Source organism: Mirounga leonina, unplaced genomic scaffold, assembly GCF_011800145.1.
Source record: "Mirounga leonina isolate KUSES-001 unplaced genomic scaffold, KU_Mleo_1.0 Mir_154, whole genome shotgun sequence".
Lineage (NCBI taxonomy): Eukaryota > Metazoa > Chordata > Mammalia > Carnivora > Phocidae > Mirounga > Mirounga leonina.
Genome location: NW_023270389.1, coordinates 27,876,601 through 27,900,371, shown reverse-complemented (window position 1 = coordinate 27,900,371; position 23,771 = coordinate 27,876,601). Strand labels below are relative to the sequence as shown.

At 41.1% G+C, this 23,771-nt stretch overlaps 2 protein-coding genes and 1 pseudogene across 3 annotated transcripts in view; all 3 read left to right on the top strand.

The window, feature by feature from the left end:
• Nucleotides 1-23,771, top strand: part of IPO9 (importin 9) — a 63,529-nt gene that overhangs the window by 2,163 nt on the left and 37,595 nt on the right. For both annotated transcript variants that reach the window (XM_035010335.1, XM_035010336.1), the window contains exons 2-4: nt 22,223-22,284; nt 22,515-22,601; nt 23,347-23,548. In XM_035010335.1, the coding sequence (XP_034866226.1) occupies nt 22,223-22,284; nt 22,515-22,601; nt 23,347-23,548 (351 nt within the window). The remainder of the gene's footprint in view (nt 1-22,222; nt 22,285-22,514; nt 22,602-23,346; nt 23,549-23,771) is intronic.
• On the top strand, nt 7,479-9,586 carry LOC118014207 (annotated as a pseudogene).
• Nucleotides 11,427-13,818, top strand: LOC118014208 (small kinetochore-associated protein-like). Its single transcript, XM_035010338.1, has one exon. It carries the CDS (start codon nt 12,530-12,532, stop codon nt 13,244-13,246), a length of 717 nt encoding a protein of 238 aa, XP_034866229.1. The 5' UTR covers nt 11,427-12,529; the 3' UTR covers nt 13,247-13,818.

Below are 23,771 nucleotides of genomic sequence, written 5' to 3'. Positions count from 1 at the left end.
TCAGTAACCTCTTTATAGATGGAGGGTGATGATCCATTCCTCAGATGTAGTACCTTGCTTCTCTCCTTTCCTCTTCTTATGGGCTTTACCAAGTTATTTTTGCCACTGGTCCAGAGTACCTCCTGTCTTATATTCTGTCTGAATCTCAGATGGTTCCCTAACATGGTCACTAATTTCTTTCCACTAGCCATTGCCTTCCTTTAGATGAAAATATAGCACCTGGCTTTGCAGCCAGGATTTAGCCAACTATCTGTCCTGATGAAACTGGTAGACACTGCTCTTCCTATTATTATTAGAACACCCTGGAGGCCAGAGTAGGAACCATTCTTATAAATGAATGAACAAATCATTTTCCATTCCTTTGGAGTTGCTTCACATTTTAGTTTTATCCTAGTGGAAGAACCTTGCTTTCTGGTCCTAGGAAACACACTTCCTTAGAACTTGAAGTTAATGAGAAATCTGAGAGTTGGTGTCTGTTATCATTTGTGTTCTGGTAATCTTTTGATCTTTTTGGTTCCTGGGGTCCAGTGTCAGGTAACAACCAAATCTGGTTAAACACAAATTACCACACTGTCTTTGTAAGCCATTTATTATTGCCTCACATGAAGGACTGGTCCCAGTTGATCTTTAAGATTTACCAGTCTGCTCCCTTTGACAAAGAGATGTACCACCTTCCTTGATTGCCTAGTCCTAGTCCTGGAGCTTAAGTGGAAGAATTTCTAATTTTGAAGGAAAGAACACAGATCATTTGTTAACCCTCCTCTGTTAAATGGACAGACAAGAGAGGTTGACATACTCTGACCAGATTCTTGGGAAGATGAGATTTTAAGAAGCATTTATCCTAGAAAATTGAGGTTGCTGGAGCCCAAAGTACATTCTGGTCATTTAGTCTGCCAACTGAAATTTTCCAAGAAGTAATTAGTTACTGTGTTTTCCAGAATGGGAGCCTACTGTCTTAAGTCTAAGCCAAGGAAGTGTATATATGTGAGAGATCCATCTCTGATACTGGGTTGATTTCAAAAGGATCAAGATAAAATCAGCCTGGTGTCCTGGAATGATGTTCTTGAGTTCCTGTGCTTTCCATTTTCCCCAGTCACTAGGAATCTGAGGGAAACCCAACAAACCTTTCTGAATAGAAACCTTATTTAACAGTGGTTCATTAGAGAAGGAGATGGTACCACAAACCACCTTCTTCAGACACACTCCCATCTGGAATTAAGAAGCATATTACTTGAAAGTTTGGAAGTTCCTCTGCTGTTACAGTATTCCAACAGATAAATGGTCCCCTTTCTTTTTTCCTTAGGAAGATTGAGATTTTGAGTTTGATAAGCCGAATTTGCAGGAATTGAGTTCTGCCTCAACAGAGGAAAAATAAAACTCTTTTGATCTGTTAGAGCATTCTTCTAATTCTTGTTTTATTTAACAGGCAGGGTCATATCAAGCATTTTATAAACATAGTAGTTAAAAAAGATCGGAAAGGTTGTGAACTGCCAGAGATCTCTTACATCAAAGTCTAATGTCTACTGAGCTTTTCTTTTTTGTCTGACTTACAAGATCATGACTTATGAGAATATCAGCTCTTATTTTTGGTTTATTTATGCTTTACTTTTTTATATCTTAGAATGAAGGTTTTCCTTCTGTCTCTACTTTCCTCTAAGAGCAGCATCACCCAAGTGGTAGAATGAGTTGCTTTCATTCATAAGCTCTAATTCTCCAGGCCAGCATAGCAGACTCTTATATAACGAAATTTAGACCCTAGGTCATTTTCTTCTCTTATTTCTTTCCGTCTATTGGAAGTGAAGACATTTTCCCCCACCATTTGGCTTTGACTTAGTCTTTTCTGTCTTGCTCCTAGCAGATACATCACATAAAATACTTTTTTCCATCACCATTATATTGAACTGGGGGGGGGGGGGAATTATCTCTCCCTCACTTTTCCTGGCATTCAGATGCTGCCCAAGTATCTGTGTTGATCTCCCCACCCCCACCCCCATCTTAGATGCCTAGAGAGATGTTCCTGCTAGCTGGAGGTTTGCTTTCTGGTTCTCATGGGCACTTTTCTGGCTCTCTTACAGTATAGCGTAAGCACTGTCACCTGCGAAGGGAGCCCCTCAAGGATCCAGACGCACTCCTGGGCATGTGGCGGGCACTGAGCCGAGCGGAAGGCGGCCACGCTCGGAAAAAGGCCAGTGGTGGAGTTTTCTTTTTCCTTTCAGCTGTGGTTTTGTGGTGCTTACCAACCCCCGTGAGAAAAGGGGGGCTTCTCCAGAGCTTTACTCAGAACTACCTCCTTTCCCAACCAAACCCTATTCACAGTTCTTCCTAGTAGTAGCTTCCCTGACTGTCAAAGCACTACCAAGTCTCATGTCTCTTTAGTAGACCCTTAAGACCAATAGTATATGTTTCTTAACTTAATCCTTTATTCTCCATGCTCTCCTTTGGATCTTCCCTTCTAAGCCAGGTTTTAGACAGATAATGTTTTTGCCTAGTGGCGTGAAAGGGGAGCAAGGATAATGAGAGAGCAGAGCAAAAGTCTAAACACCAGTCTAAAACACCAGAGAATGAGTTAAGGGATGAGGGCAAAAGCTTTCTTAGAAAGGATGTCAGAGCATACCATTTTGGGCTGGATAAAAGTACTCAAGAACCTACAGTCAAGGTGAAAACCCAGATTGACAGAACAGGTCTATCTTCACCTTGGGAAAAGGAACTAGAGAAATTAAGTCTAACAAAAATGGCATTAGAAAGGTAACTTTATACAACCCATTTGAATGGTCCCCCTTCGGCTTAATTGATTGTAGATTGAATCTTAGTTTAATCTGAATTGTCCTTTCCAAGCAAGACAAAATAAAACAGCTATGTATCTTTGTGTCTCTTGTACTTTTCTGCCTTAATCATCCCAAAGCAAGTTATTTAGCTGTTCTTTCTAATGCTTTCTAAAGAAATTGTTAAAGACACCAATCAGCAAAACTGGAAATCCCCCAATACACAAAAATATAAGTAAAAGTACCTTTTCTTTACAGATTTACTTAGTTGTATTTCTTCAAAAAATATATGGTCTCTGTTAAGTAAGTATCTGTAAATAGAATTTTTACTACTTAGCAGAAATCAGCACTGGATAGGAACAGCCATGTTGATGGTTTAAAACAAGTCAGAGAACTTAAGGATTTTTCTCTGGCTTTTCCTTCTGTGCATTAGTTTTAAAGCACAGAGTTCACCCGTCACCACACCACCACTATCATTCCTTGTAAACAATTCTTCATATAGCTTTTAAATAAACTAAGTTTTATGGCATGAAACTCTCCCGTGGTGACTGATACCCCTATATTTCTAATGGGTATATAGTCTAGGCGGAATAAATTGGATTAAATAAATAATAATTGAACTTTCCCTCATATCCCCTTATAACCTAATGCAGGTGAGTTCTTGGTCTTTGAAGTTTTGGGATTTCCAAACCAGAGCTGATCATATGGCCACTGGTTTTGAAACTGTGGGAGCCTGTAGAAAAGAAAATCTGTTGTTTATCCAGTCTGTTTTTAAAATTTGTCTTTAGTTAATGGTGATTATATTATTTGAAGATTTTCTTTCCCATTAATGCTTTTGAGCAGAGAGTCATATTACTTGAACTTTCAAGCCTCTTCTTTCCTATGTGGAGGAAATAAACTTTCAGAGAAATCTATCTTATAATGCTTGTTGTAGGTACAGATCCCCTAGTTGACTCAGGTTTCTTGATCCCGCATGGACCTTAATCTTCCGATAGCCTCTTACTCTCACCATCCCTTGCAATCTCAGCAGTATATGCAAAGTGATTAGTGGAAATTGGGGTGTGATCTTTGATGATCTCAATACTAGACAAGATTAATTTAAAGCTTGTGTTAGAGTGGAGAGCTCCCAGCTATTGTGATCTTTACTAGAGTACTACCTTCTTCTGGCACTGGTATGAAAAAAAAAATGTATTCACACTAAGCTTTTCTTTAAAAAAAGTAGACTTGATGTTCTTAGGTTGATGAGAAAGGACCCCCCGAACGTGGCAGGACCTGTGTATAGAGTTTGCCTGGTCTTCATGCTGTAACAATTCTTCTAATTGATGCCATTGTTGACTGATGGAAAGTGGGTGGTTCCATTTCCCTTCTGTGAGCCCTAGTGTTACCCTACAACTGTAACAGTATCTGTGCTTTCATTGGAAAGGTAATTATTCAGATTTGTTTAAGCTTTATAGCCTTGCCTCAAGTTTCATATCTTCTCAAAAACTCTGATTTTTATACCTCAGTATCTTTTTCATATCGTATGATTAAAAATTTTGCTCATCTTGACCCCATTTTAGTTTGTCCCTGTAATAATGATCCATAAATTGTGCTCTTGCCAGGAGCATTAAAACCCATATCACAGTGGTCCACACAAAAATTGAAATAAGTACTTTAAAAGAAAATACTATATGGCCCATGTAATTTATGAATACGTATGGAACATCCTGAAAGATAACACATAATTGTCACAGAATTGGCTGACTGTATCCAAGGAAGCTAAACTTGGGTGGACAGTGACTTCTAAACAGACTTGGGGCTGTAAAGTTAACATCCATCATCACACTAAGTATCTGAAGTCAATGAAAGTGGGGGTGGGTATCTTTACAAGTGCTCTTTCTCCTTTAATTGAATTTCACACATGCATTTTAAAGAGCTTTTTTCCATTAAACTTGGACACTGGTTGGTATCCAGGAGGTCTTCCAGAATTATATCTGACTCATAAGTGTTTTAGTCCATTCTGAAAGTTGATTCCCATAACTTTGCGTTGTGGACACCTAGTGTTTTTTCTGTTTATAGTTTCACAGACTTACCAGAGCCTGGGCTCACCAAACCAGTCCTAAGAATTAGAATGAATTTCAGTATATTTAGAGGTAATTCTACAGGTTTGAAGTGTTTGCTTGTGTTTTAATCACTTAACTAAATTCTTTAGAAATATTGTGGCTTCTTTTGTGGTGCTCTTGCAAAAATTCTTCTTTCCTGGGTGAAAAGATAGGTGCCATAAGATTGTATTAAAAACTGCAGTTGAGGAGTGCTTGGGTTGCTCAGTCAGTTAGGCATCCAACTCTTGGTTTCGTCTCAGTTCATGATCTCATGGGTTATGAAATCGAGCCTCATATGGGTCTCCCTGCTCAGCAGGGAGTCTGGGTGGAATTCTCTCTCTCCCTCTCCCTTTGCCCCTCCCCCCTCGCTTTTGCTCTCGTTCTTTCTCTAAATAAATAATAAAATAAAAAATAAAAACATCTTTTAAAAAAACTACAGCTTAAAATAAGGGTGTAATAAGAATGAGTTAAGAATCTAAGGATTTGGGGGGCGCCTGGGTGGCTCAGTTGGTTAAGCGACTGCCTTCGGCTCAGGTCATGATCCTGGAGTCCCTGGATCGAGTCCCGCATCGGGCTCCCTGCTCGGCAGGGAGTCTGCTTCTCCCTCTGACCCTCCTCCCTCTCATGTGCTCTCTCTCATTCTGTCTCAAATAAATAAATAAAATCTTTAAAAAAAAAAAAAGAGGTAGGGCATAAAATGCAAAAATCAATAGCCTTCATATAGACAAACAAAAGGCTAGAGGACATAATGGTGGTTTTTTAAAAGTCCATTTACAATAGCAACAAAGAAAAATACTTAGGGATAAAATTAACAGGAAATGTACAAGAACCTATTGGGGGAAACTATTAACAGTCCTGAAAGACTTAAAAAGTAAACTTGATTTTCAGAGTCCATTGTCTCTCATGGTTCTGAAAAACAAACTGGGGGTTCTAGAGGGGAGCGGGGTGGGAGGATGGGTTAGCCTGGTGATGGGTATTAAAGAGGGCACATTCTGCATGGAGCACTGGGTGTTATACGCAAACAATGAATCATGGAACACTACATCAAAAACTAATGATGTAATGTATGGTGATTAACATAACAATAAAAAAGACATGCACATAAAAAAGTAAACTTGAACATAACTGCTTAATGTGTATGGGTTTTATTTTAGGATGATGGAAATGTTTTGGAATTAGGTAGAGGTGGTGATTGCACAACATTGTGAATGTACTAAATGTCACTGAATTTTTCATTTTAAAATGGTTAATTTAAAAAAACAAAAAAGGGGCGCCTGGGTGGCTCAGTCGTTAAGCGGCTGTCTTCAGCTTCAGGGTCCTGGGATCGAGCCCCGCATCATCACACTAAGTATCCGCGGGAAGCTGCTTCTCCCTCTCCCACTCCCCCTGCTTGTATTCCCTCTCTCACTGTCTCTCTCTGTCAAATAAATAAAATCTTTAAAAAAAAAAATGTATAAAAAAACAAAAAAAAGAAATGGTTAATTTTATGTGAATTTTACCTCAATTGAAAAATTATCTTTCAGAGATATGTATTAAAGTATTTATAGAAAAATGGGGGGGAAAAGTAGACTTGAACAAATGGAAAGACATATGCTGTCCTTGGATGGAACAACTCAACATTATAGAGGAGTACAGAAGTTGATTCTAAATTTCACAGAAAAACAAACGTGAAAGAATAGCTCCAAAAACACTGAAAAGGAAAACTTTGTGGAGGGACTAGTTCTACCAGACATTAAAACATATAAAGCCTCTATAATTAAAACAAACAGCATGGCACTTGTGCATGAATACACAAATAGAACTGTGGAATAAAATAGAAATAGACACAAGTACCTACAGAAATATAGTATAGATAAAGGTGGCATCTCAAATCATTGGGGTAAAGATGGACTTCTTAATAAAGGGTGCTGGGACAACTGGGTAGCTATTTGGAATTAGATAAATACCTCATACCATACAAAAAAGTAAACTCCAAATGGATTAGGAATCTAAATATTTAAAAAATGAAACAATATAAGTTATAGAAGAAGATATGGATGAATTTTTCTTTAACCTTGGCATAAGGAAAGGCTTTCTGACTATGACACAAAATTCAGAGGCAATAAAAGATTGATACATTTGACTGCATAAAATAATGTTTTTCATTTGCATGACAAAAACCACCATATAGAAAGTCAAAAGACAGCTGAAAAACTGGGAGAAATTTTTCACAACATACACAGACAGAAGGATAATATTCTTTGTATGTAAAGAACTCTTATAGAATTGAAGGCTCTGAAAAAAAAAATTGAGGGCTGTGTTTCCCTATCTTTATTTGGGAAAGAAGAATGGGGTGGGGATGCTGTCTAGGAGGATGGGGTTAGGATGGAGCAACCTAGACAACCTGTGGCTAGCAGGGAAAGACTTGGCCTGAAAAATCAAGGTGTTACGAGATGGCAGATGGGGGGCGCCGGGGTGGCTCAGTTGGTTAAGCGACTGCCTTCGGCTCAGGTCATGATCCTGGAGTCCTGGGATCGAGTCCCGCATCAGGCTCCCTGCTCAGCGGGGAGTCTGTTTCTCCCTCTGACCCTCCCGCCTCTCGTGCTCTCTCTTTCTCATTCTCTCTCTCAAATAAATAAATAAAATCTTTTAAAAAAAAAAAAAAAGATGGCAGATGGGGTTGGCAAGGACCTGGCATGCAGCTGTATAGTACCTGGAGTCAGCAGCACCTACAGATGGATCCTGGATGCCTCTCAAGGTTGCTCACTGGATTTCTGGAAGGGGAATGGCGAGCTGAGAGGTCTCAGGAGGCAGGAACCACTTCTCAAACTGGCCTCCCAGGACACAGGAGTGGAGAAGGTGGTTGGAGACAGCCCCCTGAGCCCCTGACCCTTGCTGCCATGGAACCTCCTGCCCATCTAGGCAGGCTCCTGGCCAACTGTAAGCTGGAGCAGTCCCACCAGCTCCCAACTTCCCCTGCCAGCGTGTCACAACACCACCACTCCCTGAAGCCAAGTGAGCCTGAATGTGAAGTGCCCCTTTTTGGAGCAAGGAAACAGGAGGCCACTGAAGCAGGAATTGACCTAGGAGCAGAAATTGACCTAGAGGCAGCCATGGGAAAAGCAGAGATGGTGCAGTACCTGGGGCCTAAACTAGGCAGAGTCTCCAATACCTGCAATACCTTTGCATAGTGCGGGAGCAGATGGCAAGGCTCCAGCAGCTCTACTTGCAACTGCAGACCCAGAGGCCCCCAGGGGGTCGTGAAGCAGAGGGGGAAAAGGAGCCAGCCCTGGCCCTTTCACCTCCACTTTGTGCCCCAGGCAATGAGGTGCACAGACTGCTCAGCCACACACAGGAGACCGCTTCACCCCTAAAGGTAGGGGTGCCTAGTGCCAACCCTCCCAGGCTGTTAGAGGCCCCAGCAGAGCCGCTTACATCTTTCCATCCTTCCAGGGACACAAGTGGGATCTCTTCCACTGGAACAAGACCAGTCCTGCTCAACCGGATCCTTTGGAGGAACCTGAGATACCTTGAGTCCCCTGCCCCTCCTGATGGCCCTGCCCCAAGGATTGAGTCAAGGGGTGTCCCTAAAAGACCTCCATGCCAGCCCCTCTGGAAGACCTTTATGCCATCATTTGTGGTTAAGCAACAAGCAAAAACCTTTCTGTATGCTGAGACTGGTACAGGGACATGACGCTGGGTGGAGGGGTGTTCGGTGAAGTCTTCTTCCTCGCCCTTTTCCCTGTTGCTGCTTCAGGGCACTGCCAGGAAAAGCTGCTGGTGCTCACCCTTCTCTCTGAGGAGAGGGCTGGATCTTTCTCCTCTGGGCAGCCTGGCAGAGGAGCCCTGGTTCCCTGAGAGGCCCCAAGGTATGAAATCCCTGGGCCTAGACAGTGTGAACTAGCTTATTTATCTGGAGTCCATGGAGCGTGTTTGGCATGGTGATCTGTTGGGGCCTAGAATATCACAGATGTGTATTTATTTAAATGATACATGTATCTTTGTGAGTCTGTCACTGTTGTGAACTGGCTGGATCCAACCATCTTTTCTGAATCCTACACTCAGCAGGTTGGTCTTCTGGGGGAGGTAACTGGAAGGATAGAACTGACCTTCATTCCTCAGTGGGCAGTTACTAATTTAGAGTCCTGCTTTCCTCATACCATCGTGGGCAGCCCCAGAACAGAGAAGGGTACTATCTTGGGTGCCTCTGCATGGAGTCTCTTGCCTGTGGAGCAGAGTCCCTGAAAACCAAACCTGGAATGGAAGGGTCAGGGACAACATGGAGAATAGCAGAGTAAGCTTCAAGGTCGGTCTTCAGCTGCTTTGATCTCTGATAGCCTTTACACATCAGAGCTGAAACCAGGGACTCATTCTAGCTTTTAGATCTTGACAAAATCCCTTAACTTTTCTGAGCCATAGCTTCCTGCTCAATCTCCCAAATGGTTTAATGATACCTGCCCTGCCTAATTCACAGTGTTGTTATGAAGATAAAACAAGATTAAACTGTTAAAAAAAAAAAAATGAGGAACAAAGGACCAAAAAACTCTAGTAGAAAAATAGGAGAGACATGGACAGACAAATCACACACACCCCTTCAAAAAAAGCACTCGGACATACAAAAAAAGTTTAAAGTGATTAGAGAACTACAAATTAAAACAACATCAAGATACCATTTCTTATCTATCAGCCTGGCAAATTTTTTAAATTACAATACCACATTCTGTTGATGAGACTGTGGAAAAATACTCTTTTTTTTTTTTTAAAGATTTTATTTATTTGACAGAGAGAGACACAGCGAGAGAGGGAACACAAGCAGGGGGAGTGGGAGAGGGAGAAGCGGGCTTCCTGCGGAGCAGGGAGCCCGATGCGGGACTCAATCCCAGGACCCTGGGATCATGACCTGAGCCGAAGGCAGACGCTTAACGACTGAGCCACCCAGGCGCCCCAAGACTGTGGAAAAATACTCTTAACATTGCTAGTGGGGTGCAAATTGGTACAGCCCTTTTGGAGGAAAATTGGCCATACCTAACAATACTATGTATGCACTTACCTATTTTTTAAGATTTTATTTATTTGTTGGGGCGCCTGGGTGGCTCAGTTGGTTAAGCGACTGCCTTCGGCTCAGGTCATGATCCTGGAGTCCCGGGATCGAGTCCCGCATCGGGCTCCCTGCTCGGCAGGGGGTCTGCTTCTCCCTCTGACCCTCCCCCCTCTCATGTGCTCTCTCTCATTCTCTCTCTCTCAAATAAATAGATAAAATCTTAAAAAAAAAAAGATTTTATTTATTTGTCAAGGAGAGAGAGAGAGTACAAGCAGGGGGAGTGGCAGGCAGAGGGAGAAGCAGGCTCCCCGCTGAGCAAGGGGCCTGATGTGGGACTGGATCCCAGGACCCTGGGATCATGACCTGAGCTGAAGGCAGATGCTTAACCCACTGAGCCACCCAGGTGTCCCTGCACTTACCATTTGACCCAGCAGACCCACTTCTGGGCATCTACCCTGAAGGTACACCTTCAATATATATGAAAATATATACTGCACAGCATTGTTTACTGTGGCATTGTTTATAAAAGCAGAATATTAGAAGCAATCTAACTGCCTACATTAATGTGTGTGTGTGTGTATGAGGGTATTTGAAAAAATAGATTTATACAGTGGTATATTATACAGCTATAAAAAAAAAAGAATGAGAAATCTCCAAACTGATTTGGAATGAATTCCAGAATATAATGTTAATTGAAAAAAAAACCTGCAAAAAAGCAGAGTATAGAACTGTTCATATAAACAAGAGGACATAAGAAAATACAGATGTGGGGCACCTGCGTGCCTCAGTTGGTTAAGAACTGCCTTCCCCTGCTTGTGTTCCCACTCTCGCTGTCTCTCTCTATCAAATAAATAAATAAAATCTTTAAAAAAGAAAATACAGATGTATCTATATTCATTTATGCAAACGATATACAGGAAAGATAAACCAGAAATTAATCATTTACCTATGTGGAGTGAGTGGGGAAAGGGTGGAAAGAAGTTAATAGGAATGAAAAGGGAGCAACGCTTCTTGGAATGTTCCTTTTTGTATAGCTTTGACTGAGAATCATAGTAGTACCCCCTAAAATAAATATTTAAAATCAGACAGTGGAGGGGGCCCAAAATGGAAGTAATAACAAATAACCTAACTGTATTGCAAATGAATAGCATAGTTATTATTAAGTGTTAGGAGAGAAAAGAATTAACCTAAGTAACTTTGGAAAATAATATTTTGACTGCATATTTATTGTAAGATTAAAGTCAAAAAGAACTATATACAAAAATTGTCCTCCAGTTAATATGTCTGTTTTTCAAAAGAGTATGGGATAATAGTTCTGTAATTAGTTTACATGTATACTAAGATTGAAATGAGTAAGTCAATTTATTATAGAAAATGAGAGCCAGGGGCACCTGGGTGGCGCAGTCGGTTAAGCATCAGCCTCTTGGTTTTCCAGCTCAGGTCATGATCTCCGTTGTGATCTCAGGTCGTGAGATCAAGCCCCAAGTTGGCTCCATGCTTGGAGTTTCTCTCTCCCTCTCCCTCTGCCCCTCCCCTCTGCATGCTCGCGTGCACACACACACACACTCTCTCTCTCAAATAAATCTTTTTTAAAAAATGAGACCCAGATTTATCAATGGTAGAGAAAAAGTTACATCAGGAAAAGAAGAAAAGTAGGATGACCTTTGAGGTCATTGGATTGGCATCTGAGGTGTCAGTATATGGATGGATGGATGTATAGGCGTACGTTCACATACATACATATATTTCCTCGTGGGGTTCTCTGAGAGGGCTTAGGAACGAACAGTGATACCTCAGTAGCAATGAGCACAGCGAGCATCCAGATCTGGTTTTGAAATAGCATTCTCCAATAAAATAAGCACTAGGGATCCTTGGAGAAAAAGTTGATTCCAGGGCCTAAGGGAAAATACAAGATAAGCCTGGAATATCTTGTGATATCAGAAAAAAAGGCAGTACTGTAAAAAGGATGGCAGTGTATAGAAGTATATAGGAGCCAAATGAAAGGAGTGCCAATGGCCAAAGTAGAACAATTTGGAAAACTAAATAATGATAGTACTGGATTAAAACTATAGAATAAAATAAATAACATGAGTCTACACTGGTGTAAAGAAATAATTGGATAAAGAAAGAAGAGACAGTTCTTCATTAGAAAAGAATTGCAATAAATAAGAGTAAAGAGAATAAAAGAAATACAAAAGCACCATTAATAATCACTGCAGACAGGATCTACAGGTGGGTACTAAAATCAGTGTGTCAAAGTTTAAAAAGAAATAGGATATTAGCATAATTTCAAAGTATCTCTCCCAAGATTTTTATCAATCACAAAGGGAAAAACAGTACCTATACAGTGAAGAAACCCAGTAGGTCCCACATTACCGTGATCACGGTTAACATTTCTAGTAATTTTTCAACATTAACTATTCCCTGATAGGATATACTGAGGACACAGCGTCACTTCTCTGATATTTTTGCCAAAAATGAATAACCTCAATGTAATCGTGAGGAAACTAGGGTCAAATGCACATTGAGACACATTCTACAAAGTAACTGATCATTACTCATCAGAAGTGTTCTGGTCATAAAAGGCAAGGAAAGAGAACCAGGGCAACGAGGGCTGCGGGCAGGAGCTGCAGGAGCCTGGGACCCAGCCGTGCCGCCTCATTACGATGACCAGCGTGGTTAAGACCATATACACTCTGCAACCCCCCGCTGTGCAGAGCGGCGGCCTGCCGGCAGACACACAAACTCGAGCCACTTCTAAGAGCCTATTACCCGTTAAGTCCAAAGAAGCGGATGTTTCCAGACTTCATTCAGGAGGTTCAGAGAATGATGTTACAAAAATCACCAAACCGAGACGAGAGAATAGGCAGGTAAAAGCTGCAGACACTGCCATGAGGAAGAACATCAGAAAGAGTTACAAACCGCTGAGTAAGCAGAAATCAGAGGAAGAGCTCAAGGATAAGAACCAGCTCTTAGAGGCCATCAACAAGCAGCTGTACCAGAAGTTGACTGAAACTCAGGGAGAACTGAAGGACCTGACCCAAAAGGTGGAGCTGCTGGAGAAGTTCCAAGACAACTGCTTGGCAGTTTTGGAGAGCAAGGGCCTCAACCCAGTTTTAGGCAGTGAGACCCTGGCATCACAGCGGGAATCTGCCGCAGATCACACAGACTCCATGTTGCTGTTAGATACTTTGCAAGATGAGCTGAAGTTCTTTAACGAAACGGCCAAAAAGCAGACGGAGGAGTTACAGGCCTTAAAAGTCAAGTTGAAGATGAAAGAAGAAGAGAGGGCCCGGTTCCTAGAACAGCAGACTTTATGTAACAGTCAAGTAAATGATTTTACAGCAGCCCTGGAGGAAATGGAGCAGCTATTAGAAATGTGATAAAAAGCAAGTGACCAGATGGCTCCCACAGGGGAAGCCACTCAGGACATCTGCTTGGCCATGACCTTCTAGGACTCACCATCCCCAGAATGGAGACATTTGCTGCAGTAGGATTAAGGACAGTCTATGCTAGAATGGTGCTTCCTCCTTCAGGCAAGCGAACGCCACCCTCAGACTGGTGGGTTCCCCCGAACCTCACACACACATAATCAAGGCCGACAAGAGGGGGAGGTGCGAAAGCTTGGATCAACCTGCTAGGCAACAAAGCAGCAGGCCATTAGAATCAGGAGACCAAACCAGCCACAGCCAGAGGATCCCAAAGGTCACATTCAGATGTGTAGGAAGAAAACCTTAATTGTGCAGTTGGAGTGCAGAGGTTCCATGGGAGACATCAGTGGGAAGTGATCCTATCCCCTTCTAACTTGGAACACATTCTGTCTCATCCTGGTTGGGCTCTAGACCTCATTGTAAGTTAATGAACGTGAAGTTATTGAAATGGCTTAATAAATGGGGTGAGGGTATAGATAGCAGTAACACCTATCTGAAATAATACACCTTGGAGCTTTTAGTCTAAAAAAAAAAAAGACAAGGAAAGAATGAAAGAATGTCATGCATTGGAGGAAACTGAAGAGACATGACAACCAAGTACATTGTGGGGTCTTGGATTGGATCCTGAAACAGAGAAGGGACAGTAAGGGGGAAAAAAACTGGTGAAATTCTAACCAAGTCTGTAGTTTATAGTATTACACCCATGTTAGTTTCTTGGTTTTGATCACTGAACCACAGTTGTGTTGTAAGTTGTTAATATCAGAGGAATGTGGGGTGCCTGGGTGGCTCAGTCATTAAGCGTCTGCCTTCGGCTCAGGTCATGATCCCAGGATCCTGGGTTCGAGCCCCGCATCGGGCTCCCTGCTCAGCAGGAAGCCTGCTTCTCCCTCTTCCACTCCCCCTGCTTGTGTTCCCTCTCTTGCTATGTCTCTCTCTCTGTGTCAAATAAATAAAATCTTAAAAAAAAAAAAAAATATCAGGAATGTGGGTAAAGGATATGCATGAACTCTATGTACTATTTGTCACCTCTTTAAGTCTAGGAATTATTTCAAAATAAAACATTTTAAAAAATATAGACATAGATCATGGGGCACCTGGGTAGCTCAGTCCATTAAGCTTCCAACTCTTGATTTTGGCTCAGGTCATGATCTTAGGGTCATGAGATCGAGCCCCGAATTGGGCTCTGCACTGAGCATGGAGCCTGCTTAAGATTCTGTCTCTCCCTCTCCCCCTCTCCCTCCCTCCCTCTCAAAAAATAAAAAGAGAGAGAGACACAGATTATTTTCAGTAGCTTTTAACCTGTTTACTTGGATAAGCCTTGAATATGAAACACTGCATGGGTGACTTTTTCTTGGTATTAAGCTTTTCTATTTGTATAAATATCCTTTGGATGGCTATTCCAGTGGAATCCAATTGTGATAGTTAGAATTTACCATGGAAGGTAACTTTAGGGACGCCTGGGTGGCTCAGTCAGTTAAATGTCTGCCTTCAGCTTGGGTCATGATCCCAGGGTCCTGTGATGGAGTCCAGCGTTGGACTCTTTGCTGAGCAGGGAGCCTGCTTCTCCCTCTGCCTACCACTCCCCCTGCTTGTGCTCTCTCTCTTTCTCTCTGACAAATAAATAAAATCTTTAAAATTTTTTTAAATTAAATTAAAAAAAGAAGAAAGTAACTTTAGTTACAGAGATAGGAAAGCCAAACAGTGTACTCATTATGAGTGATAAAAATAATAATAGCGCAATAACTGATTTTTTACAGTGTACTTATGGTGGGCAATACAAATAATAGCACAATATATGATTTTATTTTAGTTACAGAATTTTTTAAAGATTTTAAATTTAAAGGCAGATACTTAACTGACTGAGCCACCCAGGCGTCCCAGTTACAGAATTTTTATTTCTCTTATGGAAAGAACTTTTAAGATCTATTCTCTTAGCAACTTCCAAATATACAATACAGTATTATTAACTATAGTTGACATGTTGTACATTCCTTCCCCATGACTTACTTATTGTATAACTGGAAGTTTGTACCTTTTGACTCCATCCATTTTGGCCCTCTCCTCCCTACCCACCCCTCCCACCCCCCATCTCTGGCAAAAACACACACACACACACCGTTTTCTTTATCCATTCGTTAGTCAGTGGACATTTAGTTTGTTTCCGAATTTTGGCTATTGTAAATAAGGATGCAGTGGACATGAGGGTGCATATATCTTTTCAAGTTAGTGTTTTTGTTTCTTTGGATAAATACCCAGAAGTGAAAATGCTGGATCATATGGTAGTTCTATTTTTAATTTTGGGGGGAGCCTCCATACTGTCTTCCACAGTGGCTGTACCAGTTTACATTCTTGCCAGCAGTGCACCAAGGATTCTTTTTTCTCCACATCCTCACCAACACTTGTTATTTCTTATCTTTTTGGTAATATAATAGTATCCTAACAGATGTGAGGTGATATTTCATTGTGGTTTTGATTTGCATTTTCCTGATAGTGATGTTGAGCATCTGTATGTCTTCTTTGGAAAAATGTCTACTCAGATCCTCCAGTTTTTAATTGGATTGTTCTTTTGCTGTTGGGCTGTGCGTGTTCTTTATACACTGGATATTAACCCCTATCAGACACATGATTTGCAAAAATTTTCTCCTATTCAGTAGGTTGCCTTCTCATTTTGTTGATTTCCTTTGCTGTGCATCAGCTTTTTAGATGTACAGGCACACTCTGGAAACATTGTGGGTATGGTTCCAGATGACGGCAATAAATCAGATATTGCCGTAAAGCGAGTCAAATGAATTTTTTGGTTTCCCAGTGCATATTAAGGTTATGTTTACACTGTATTCTGTTAAAGTGTGCAGTAACATTATGTCTAAAAAACAGTATACTTATCTTAATTAAAAATACTTTATTCCTAAAAGATGCTGATCATCATCTGAGCTTTTAGCAAGTCAATCTTTGCTGGTGGAGGGTCTTGCCTTGATGTTGATGGTTGCTGACTGATCAGGGGACTGATTGCTGAAGGTTGGCGCAGCTATGGCAATTTCTTAAACTAAGACTACAATGAAGTGTGTCACATCAGTTGATTCTTCCTTTCCCAAATAATTTCTCTGTAGCATGCGATGCTGTTTGACAGCATTTTACCTACAGTAGAACTTCTTTCAGAATTGGAGCCAATCCTCTCAAACCCTGCCACCGTTTTAGTAACTCTGTATATTATTCTAAATCCTTTGTTGTCATTTCATAGATCTTCACAGCATTTTCACCAGTAGATTCCATCTCAAGAATCCACTTCCTTTGTTCATCCATAAGAAGTAACCCCTCATCCATTAAAGTTTATCATGAGATTGTAGCAATTTCAGTCACATCTTTAAGCTCCACTTCAAATTCTAGTTCTCTCACCATTTCCACCACATCTGCACTTACTTCCTCCCCTGAAATCTTGAGCCCTTCAGAGTCATCCATGAGAGTTGGAATCAACTTCTAAATTGATTGAATATTGGTATTTTGATCTCTTCCCATGAATCACGAATATTCTTAATGGCATCTAGAATGGTGCTTTCCAGAAGCTTTGCAATTTGCCCAGATTCATCACAGGAATCACTATGTATGGCAGCTATAGCTTTACAAAATGTATGTCTTTTTTTTTTTAATAGATTTTTTTATTTATTAGAGAGAGGGTGAGAGCATGAGCAGGGGGAGGGGCAGAGGGAGAAGCAGACTCCATCGCTGAGCACGAAGGCCAACGCAGGGCCCAATCCCAGGACCCTGGGATCATTATCTGAGCCAAAGGCAGTTGCTTAATTGACTGAGCCACCCAGGCGCCCCTCAAAATGTATTTCTTAAATAGTAAGATTTGAAAGTCAAAATTACCCTCTGATTCTTTTTTTAAAGATTTTTTTTTTTATTTGGCAGAGAGAGATACAGCGAGAGAGGGAACACAAGCAGGGGGAGTGGAGAGGGAGAAGCAGGCCTCCTGCCGAGCAGGGAGCCCGATGCGGGGCTCGATCCCAGGACCCTGAGATCATGACCTGAGCCGAACTGACTTAACGACTGAGCCACCCAGGCACCCCTACTCTTTGATTCTTATGCTACAGACTGGATGTTGTGTTAGCAGGCATAAAACATTAATCTCGTTGGGCATCTCCATTAGAACTCTTGGGTGACCAGGTGCATTGTCAGTGAGCGGTCATATTTTGAAAGGAATCTTTTTTTTTTCTGAGCAATAGGTCTCAACAGTGTGCTTAAAATATTCAGTAAACTAAGTTATAAACAGATGTGCTGTCATCCAGGCTTGTTCCATTTATAGAGCACAAGCAAAGTAGATTTAGCATAATTCTTAAGGGCTATAGGATTTTCAGAATAGTAAATGAGCACTGGCTTCAATTTAAAGTCACCGGCTACGTGAGCCCCTAACAAGCAAGTCAGCCTGTCCTGTGGGACTTTGAAGCCAGGCACTGACTTCTCTTTAGATGTGAGAGTCCTAGATGCCATCTTCCAGTATGATGCTGTTTTATCTACATTGACAATCTGTTGTTTAGTGTAGCCACCTTCATGAATGATCTTAGCTAGACCTTCTGAATCACTTGCTGTAATTTCTGCATCAGCACTTGCTTCAGCTTGCATTTTTATGTTATGGAGACGGCTTCTCTCCTTAAGCCTCATGACCCAACCTCTGCTCCTTCAAACTTTTCTTCTTCAGCTTCTTCATTTCTCTCAGCCTTCATAAAATTGAAGAGAGTTAGGCCCTTGCTTTGGATTAGGTTTTGGCTTAAGGGAATGTTGTGGCTGGTTTGATCTGTCTGGGCCACTAAAACTTTCTCCATATCTGTAATACTGTTTTGCTTTCTTACCATTTGTGTGTTCACTGGAGTAGCACTTTTAATTTCATTCAAGAACTTTTTCTTTGTATTTACAACTTCGCTGACTGGCGCAGGAGGCCTAGCTTTCAGCTTCTTTTGGTTTTGGACATGGCTTCTTCACCAAGCTTTTTAAAGTGTGACACATGTACCTCTTCCTTTCACTTGAACACTTAGAGGTTATTGTATGGTTATTAATTAGCATAATTTCAATATCATTGTGTCTCAGGACTAGGGACACCCAAAGAAAGGGAGAAAGAAGGGGAAACAGCCAGTTAGTAAGCAGTCATAATACAACATTTATTATTAAATTCACTATCTTATATGGACACAGTTTGTGTTGCTGCAAAACAGTTACAATAGTAACATCAAGGATCATTGATCACAGATCACTGTAACAAATGTAATAATAATGACAAAGTTTAAAATATTATGAGAATTACCAAAATGTGTCACAGAGACACAAAGTGAGCAAATGCTGTTGAAAAAAATGGCACCAGTAAACTTGCTCAACACAGGGTGGCCCCAGACCTTCAATTTGTAAAAAACTCAGTATCTACAAAGTACAGTAAAGCAGGGTACAATAAAACAGGTATGCCTGTAGTCACATATTTGTTTTTGCTTTTGTTGCCTTTGCTTTTGGTGTTAAATCCAGAAGACCATTGCTAATATGTCAGGGAACTTACCACCTATGTTTTCTTCTAGAAGTTTTATGGTTTCAGGTCTTACATTCAAGTCTTTTAAGCTCTTTTTAATTAGTTTTTGTATATGGTGTAAGATAGAGGTCCAGTCTCATTCTTTCGCAAGTGGCTGTCCAGTTTTCCGAACACTATTTATTGAAGAAACTGTCCTTTTCCCCATTGTATATTCTTGACTTCTTTGTCATAAATTAATTGACCATAGGTTTATTTTGGGGCTCTCTTCTGTTCCATTAATCTGTGTACCTTTATGCCAGTTACATACAGTTTTGATTACTATAGCTGTGTAAATTAATCTGAAATCAGGGATGTCTCCAGCATTGTTCTTGCTCAATATTGCTTTGGCTATTTGGGGTTTCTCGTGGTTACAAATTTAAGGATTGTTCTATTCCTGTGAAAAATGCCATTGGATTTTGATAGGGATTGCCACAATAACTGCTTTTTAAAGTTTTTACCGTGTGTCATGTATTGTTCTCACAGGATTGCTTGGTAACTTGATACCGACTGTTGTCCTTATTTTGTAGATGAGGAAAAGGGGATTTAGAAATAACTTGCCTAAATTCAGACATAGTAGGATTTGAGCCTAAACTTGCCTAATTCCAGAATCCATGCTCTTAACCTCACTGATCTATAGCTCCCTCCAAAAGGGAATGATGCACCTGTTGTAACCTGATCGCCTACCACAACCAAACACATCTGAAAACCTACCATTCATTCTCTCGAACAGTGCTGTCCAATAGGAATATAATGTGAGTCACAGGTGAAATTTTAAATTTTCTAAAAGCAATGTATTGAAAAGGTAAGACAAACAGGTAAAAATAATTTTTAAAACTGTATTCATTTAACCTAATGTGTGTAAAGTATCATTTCAATATGTAATCAGTGTAAACATTACTACAATATTTTGCATTATTTTGTTTTCATACTAAGTTTGTAGTTTGGTGTGTATTTTACATTTATAGCACATGTCAGTCCTCACTAGGCCCATTTCAGGTAGCATAGAGCCACTTGGATGTAATGGCTACCATGTTGGATAGCACAGCCCTAGAATGTGAAATGTGACAATTATGATGTACTCCTGGTCTTACATTCTTCTTCCTCATTTGACAGTAGACTCCTTTGCAAGTGTAAATTAGATCTAATTTTTTTTTTAAAGGTTTTTTTAAAATTTTTATTTATTTGACAGAGAGAGACACAGCGAGAGAGGGAACACAAGCAGGGGGAGTGGGAGAGGGGGAGGGAGAAGCAGGCTTCCCACAGAGCAGGGAGCCCGATGTGGGGCTCAGTCCCAGGACCCTAGATCATGACCTGAGCCGAAGGCAGATGCTTAACGACTGAGCCACCCAGGCACCCCAGATCTAATTTTTTTTTTTAATTTTTGTAGTAAAATATACTTAACATAAAAGTTACCATTTTAACCATCTTTAAGTACACACAGTTCAATGGCATTTAATACATTCACATTGTTATACAAGTGTCACCACCATCCAGTCCCATAATTCTTTTCATCTTGTAAAAGTGAAACTCTGTAAACCCATTAAATAACTCCCAGTTTTCCCCTCCCCCACCCCCTGGCAACCTCTGTTACACTTTCTGTATTTATGATTTTGACTACTCTTAAGTACCTCATATCAGTAGAATCATACAGTATTTGTCCTTTTGTGACTAATGTATTTTGTTTAGCATAATGTCCTCAAGGTTCACCTATTTTAGCAGTGGTAGCATATTGCAAAATTGTCCTTCCTTTTGGAGGCTAAATGATATTCAGTTTTATTTATAATACCACATTTTATCTGCTCATCTGTGGATGGACATTCGGGTTGCTTCCATCTTTTGGCTATTATGAATAATGCTTGTGCTTGCTCTCTCTGTCAAATAAATCAATAAAATCTTAAAAAAAAAAAAAAGATTATCTTGGCTATTTGCGGTCCCTTGAGATTCCATATGAATTTTGGGGTAAGTTTCTGTTGCTGCAAAAAAACATCACTGAGATTTTTTTATATGGATTGCATTGAAGGATCTAAATTTTAATGTGGGAGTAAGCGTTGCTTATAAGTCTCTCAATATGCATTTCAAGTTTACTGCTCACATTGCTTATTGGAAGCTGTTTACTTTTTTTTTTTTTTAAGATTTTATTTATTTATTTGACAGAGAGAGACATAGTGAGAGAGGGAACACAAGCCAGGGGGAGAGGGAGAAGCAGGCTCCCTGCCGAGCAGGGAGCCCGACGCAGGGCTTGACCCCAGGACCCTGGGACCACGACCCCAGCCAAAGGCAGATGCCTAACAACTGAGCCAGCCAGGCGCCCCGGAAGTGTTTACTTCTAACAGTTACATTTTTAGGACTAAACCTGTTAAAGCCAGATTTTCTTAGACTTAATTATCTCTTATCTGGTAGTGTATATCAGAGCAACTCCTGAAATCTCTCCTATTAATTTGTCTTTGGGGTTAGATAGTACTGGTTTTCAGTTAGCTACTGCATTCATTGGTCTAAGAGGGAGGTGTTGCCATCTTGGAAGAGAAGATGGCTGGAAGATGCTATGCAGTGATTGGAGAAAATGAGAGCGCTGGAACTAGTTACTGTGAGCAGCCATGTCCTGCAGGCCAACCTGTTTCTCTTCCTTAGAAGAACCAATCTTAGCAGTTATCAGCACTTTTATTTATTTATTTATTTATTAAAGATTGTATTTATTTGACAGAGAGAGAGCACAGGTAGGCAGAGTGGCAGGCAGAGGGAGAGGGAGAAGCAGGCTCTCCGCTGAGCGGGGAACTGGACACGGGGCTCAGTCCCAAGACCCCAGGATCATGACCTGAGCCGAAGGCAGCCACTTAACCGACTGAGCCACCCAGGCGCTCCAGTTATCAGCACCTTTTTTTTTTTTTTAAGATTTTATTTATTTATTTGACAGAGCAAGAGCACAAGCAGGGGGAACAGTAGAGGGAGAGGGAGAAGCAGGCTCCCCCACAAGCAGGGAGCCCGATGTGGGGCTTGATCCCAGGACCCTGGGATCATGACCTGAGCTGAAGGCAGATGCTTAACCATCTGAGCCACCCAGGTGCCCCGAGCACTTTTTTTTTTTAAGATTATATTTATTTATTTGAGAGAGAGCATGAGAGGGGGGAGGGTCAGAGGGAGAAGCAGACTACCTGCTAAGCAGGTAGCCCGATGTGGGACTCGATCCCGGGACTCCAGGATCATGACCCGAGCCAAAGGCAGTTGCTTAACCAACTGAGCCACCTACGTGCCCCGCCCCGAGCACTTTTAAAAACAATAAATCAATCTCCTTCTGAAATTTTTCTTGTTGGCATCAGGGTTAAAGCTCAGTATATTCCTATGGCTTTCCTGGGTGCTTTTACTCACAATAAAAATTTCTCTTTCAGAATTTGGTGTTCACCTGGCAGAGCTGACTGTAGATCCCCAGGGAGCACTGGCAATCCGTCAGGTAATTCCAGACTGATTGGCCCAATTTATAAGTAATTTCCCTTTTACTTGGTAATGAAACTTTCTTATTGGAAAAAGAAAGAATTAATGCCAGTTTACAAATAACCTAGGATTTTGTACTAGATTTAGATATACTTCAAATGAATGTATCAGGCTATGTATATGTATATGATTTTTATATATGAAAAAAGTCTTTTTCTTGCTGTCCTGCTTGGCTTGTTCTCTTTGCAGCTGGCATCAGTCATCTTGAAGCAGTATGTGGAGACTCACTGGTGTGCCCAATCAGAGAAGTTTAGGCCTCCTGAAACTACAGAAAGGGTAAGGAGAATTATTTGATTAGTCTTCCTATAGAGATTTGAGGAGCCTTCTTAAGATACTGAGCTGTCACTGTTGTGTGACAACATGGGGCAATCAAAAGACTAGGCAGAAAAGATCGATTGGTAGCTGACATTATGGGCAACATGCTGTAAGTAAGAGAGCTCCTGTATCAGGCTGACCTGTGTTCAAATTCCAGTTCTGCCTTTTACTAGCTATGAAAATACTAGAAAAGTACTTTAACTTCTTAACTTCAGTTTCCTAAATATCTAAAATTAGAATTAAAATTTCGACTCCAAAGAATTGTTTGAGGATTAAATGAGATAATGTTTCTGCTTGGTACAGCACTATGCAGCCATTCTGGGCCCCCAAGAAATTTTGAGTATAGGGTCTAGGGCAGCGCTGTCCACTGGAACTTTCTGCAGGTACGGAAATATTCTGTATCTGTGCTGTCTGGTGCAGTAGCTGCTGGCTGTATGTGGTGTCGAGCACTTAAAATGTGGCTGGTGAACCTGAGAAGCTGATTTTTTTACTTCATCTCATTTTCATTAATTTAAATTTAAAGGACCACAGGTAGCTGCTGTAATGGACAGGTAAGTTTAGGGATCAAAGATGAACAAGTTTGTGTGTTGGAGTTTTTGATATGCAGTACCTTACGCACGTTGTTTTTCCAACACATAAACTGGATAGCACTCTGCCAGTCACTTACAACCTGGTCTAATGGCAAGTGGGCTTTTCTCCTCTGCAGGCAAAAATTGTTATCCGGGAGCTATTGCCCAACGGGTTGAGAGAATCAATAAGTAAGGTGCGCTCCAGTGTGGCCTATGCAGTGTCAGCCATTGCTCACTGGGACTGGCCCGAAGCCTGGCCCCAGCTCTTCAACCTGCTCATGGAGATGTTGGTGAGCGGAGATTTAAATGCAGTCCATGGAGCCATGCGAGTGCTGACAGGTATCAGAAGTTTTTCCCTGGTGTTCGTACTTGGATCCCAAGACACTTATGAGATGTGATGGAATGGCTCTGACCGATAGGAATTGATATTTATAGCTCTTCGTGATGCTGCTCCTCCCTAGTTTTTATCTCCGTGTCTATCCTCCCGCTCCATTGACTCTTTCCAGGGAATTAAGCTGGTATAGTATTTCTACTACTATGAAACCTTAACCATTTAAGGATA

Excerpts from the sequence above, each read along its gene's own strand:
- LOC118014208 (XM_035010338.1), top strand. The coding sequence starts at position 12,530 with ATGACCAGCGTGGTTAAGACCATATACACTCTGCAACCCCCCGCTGTG.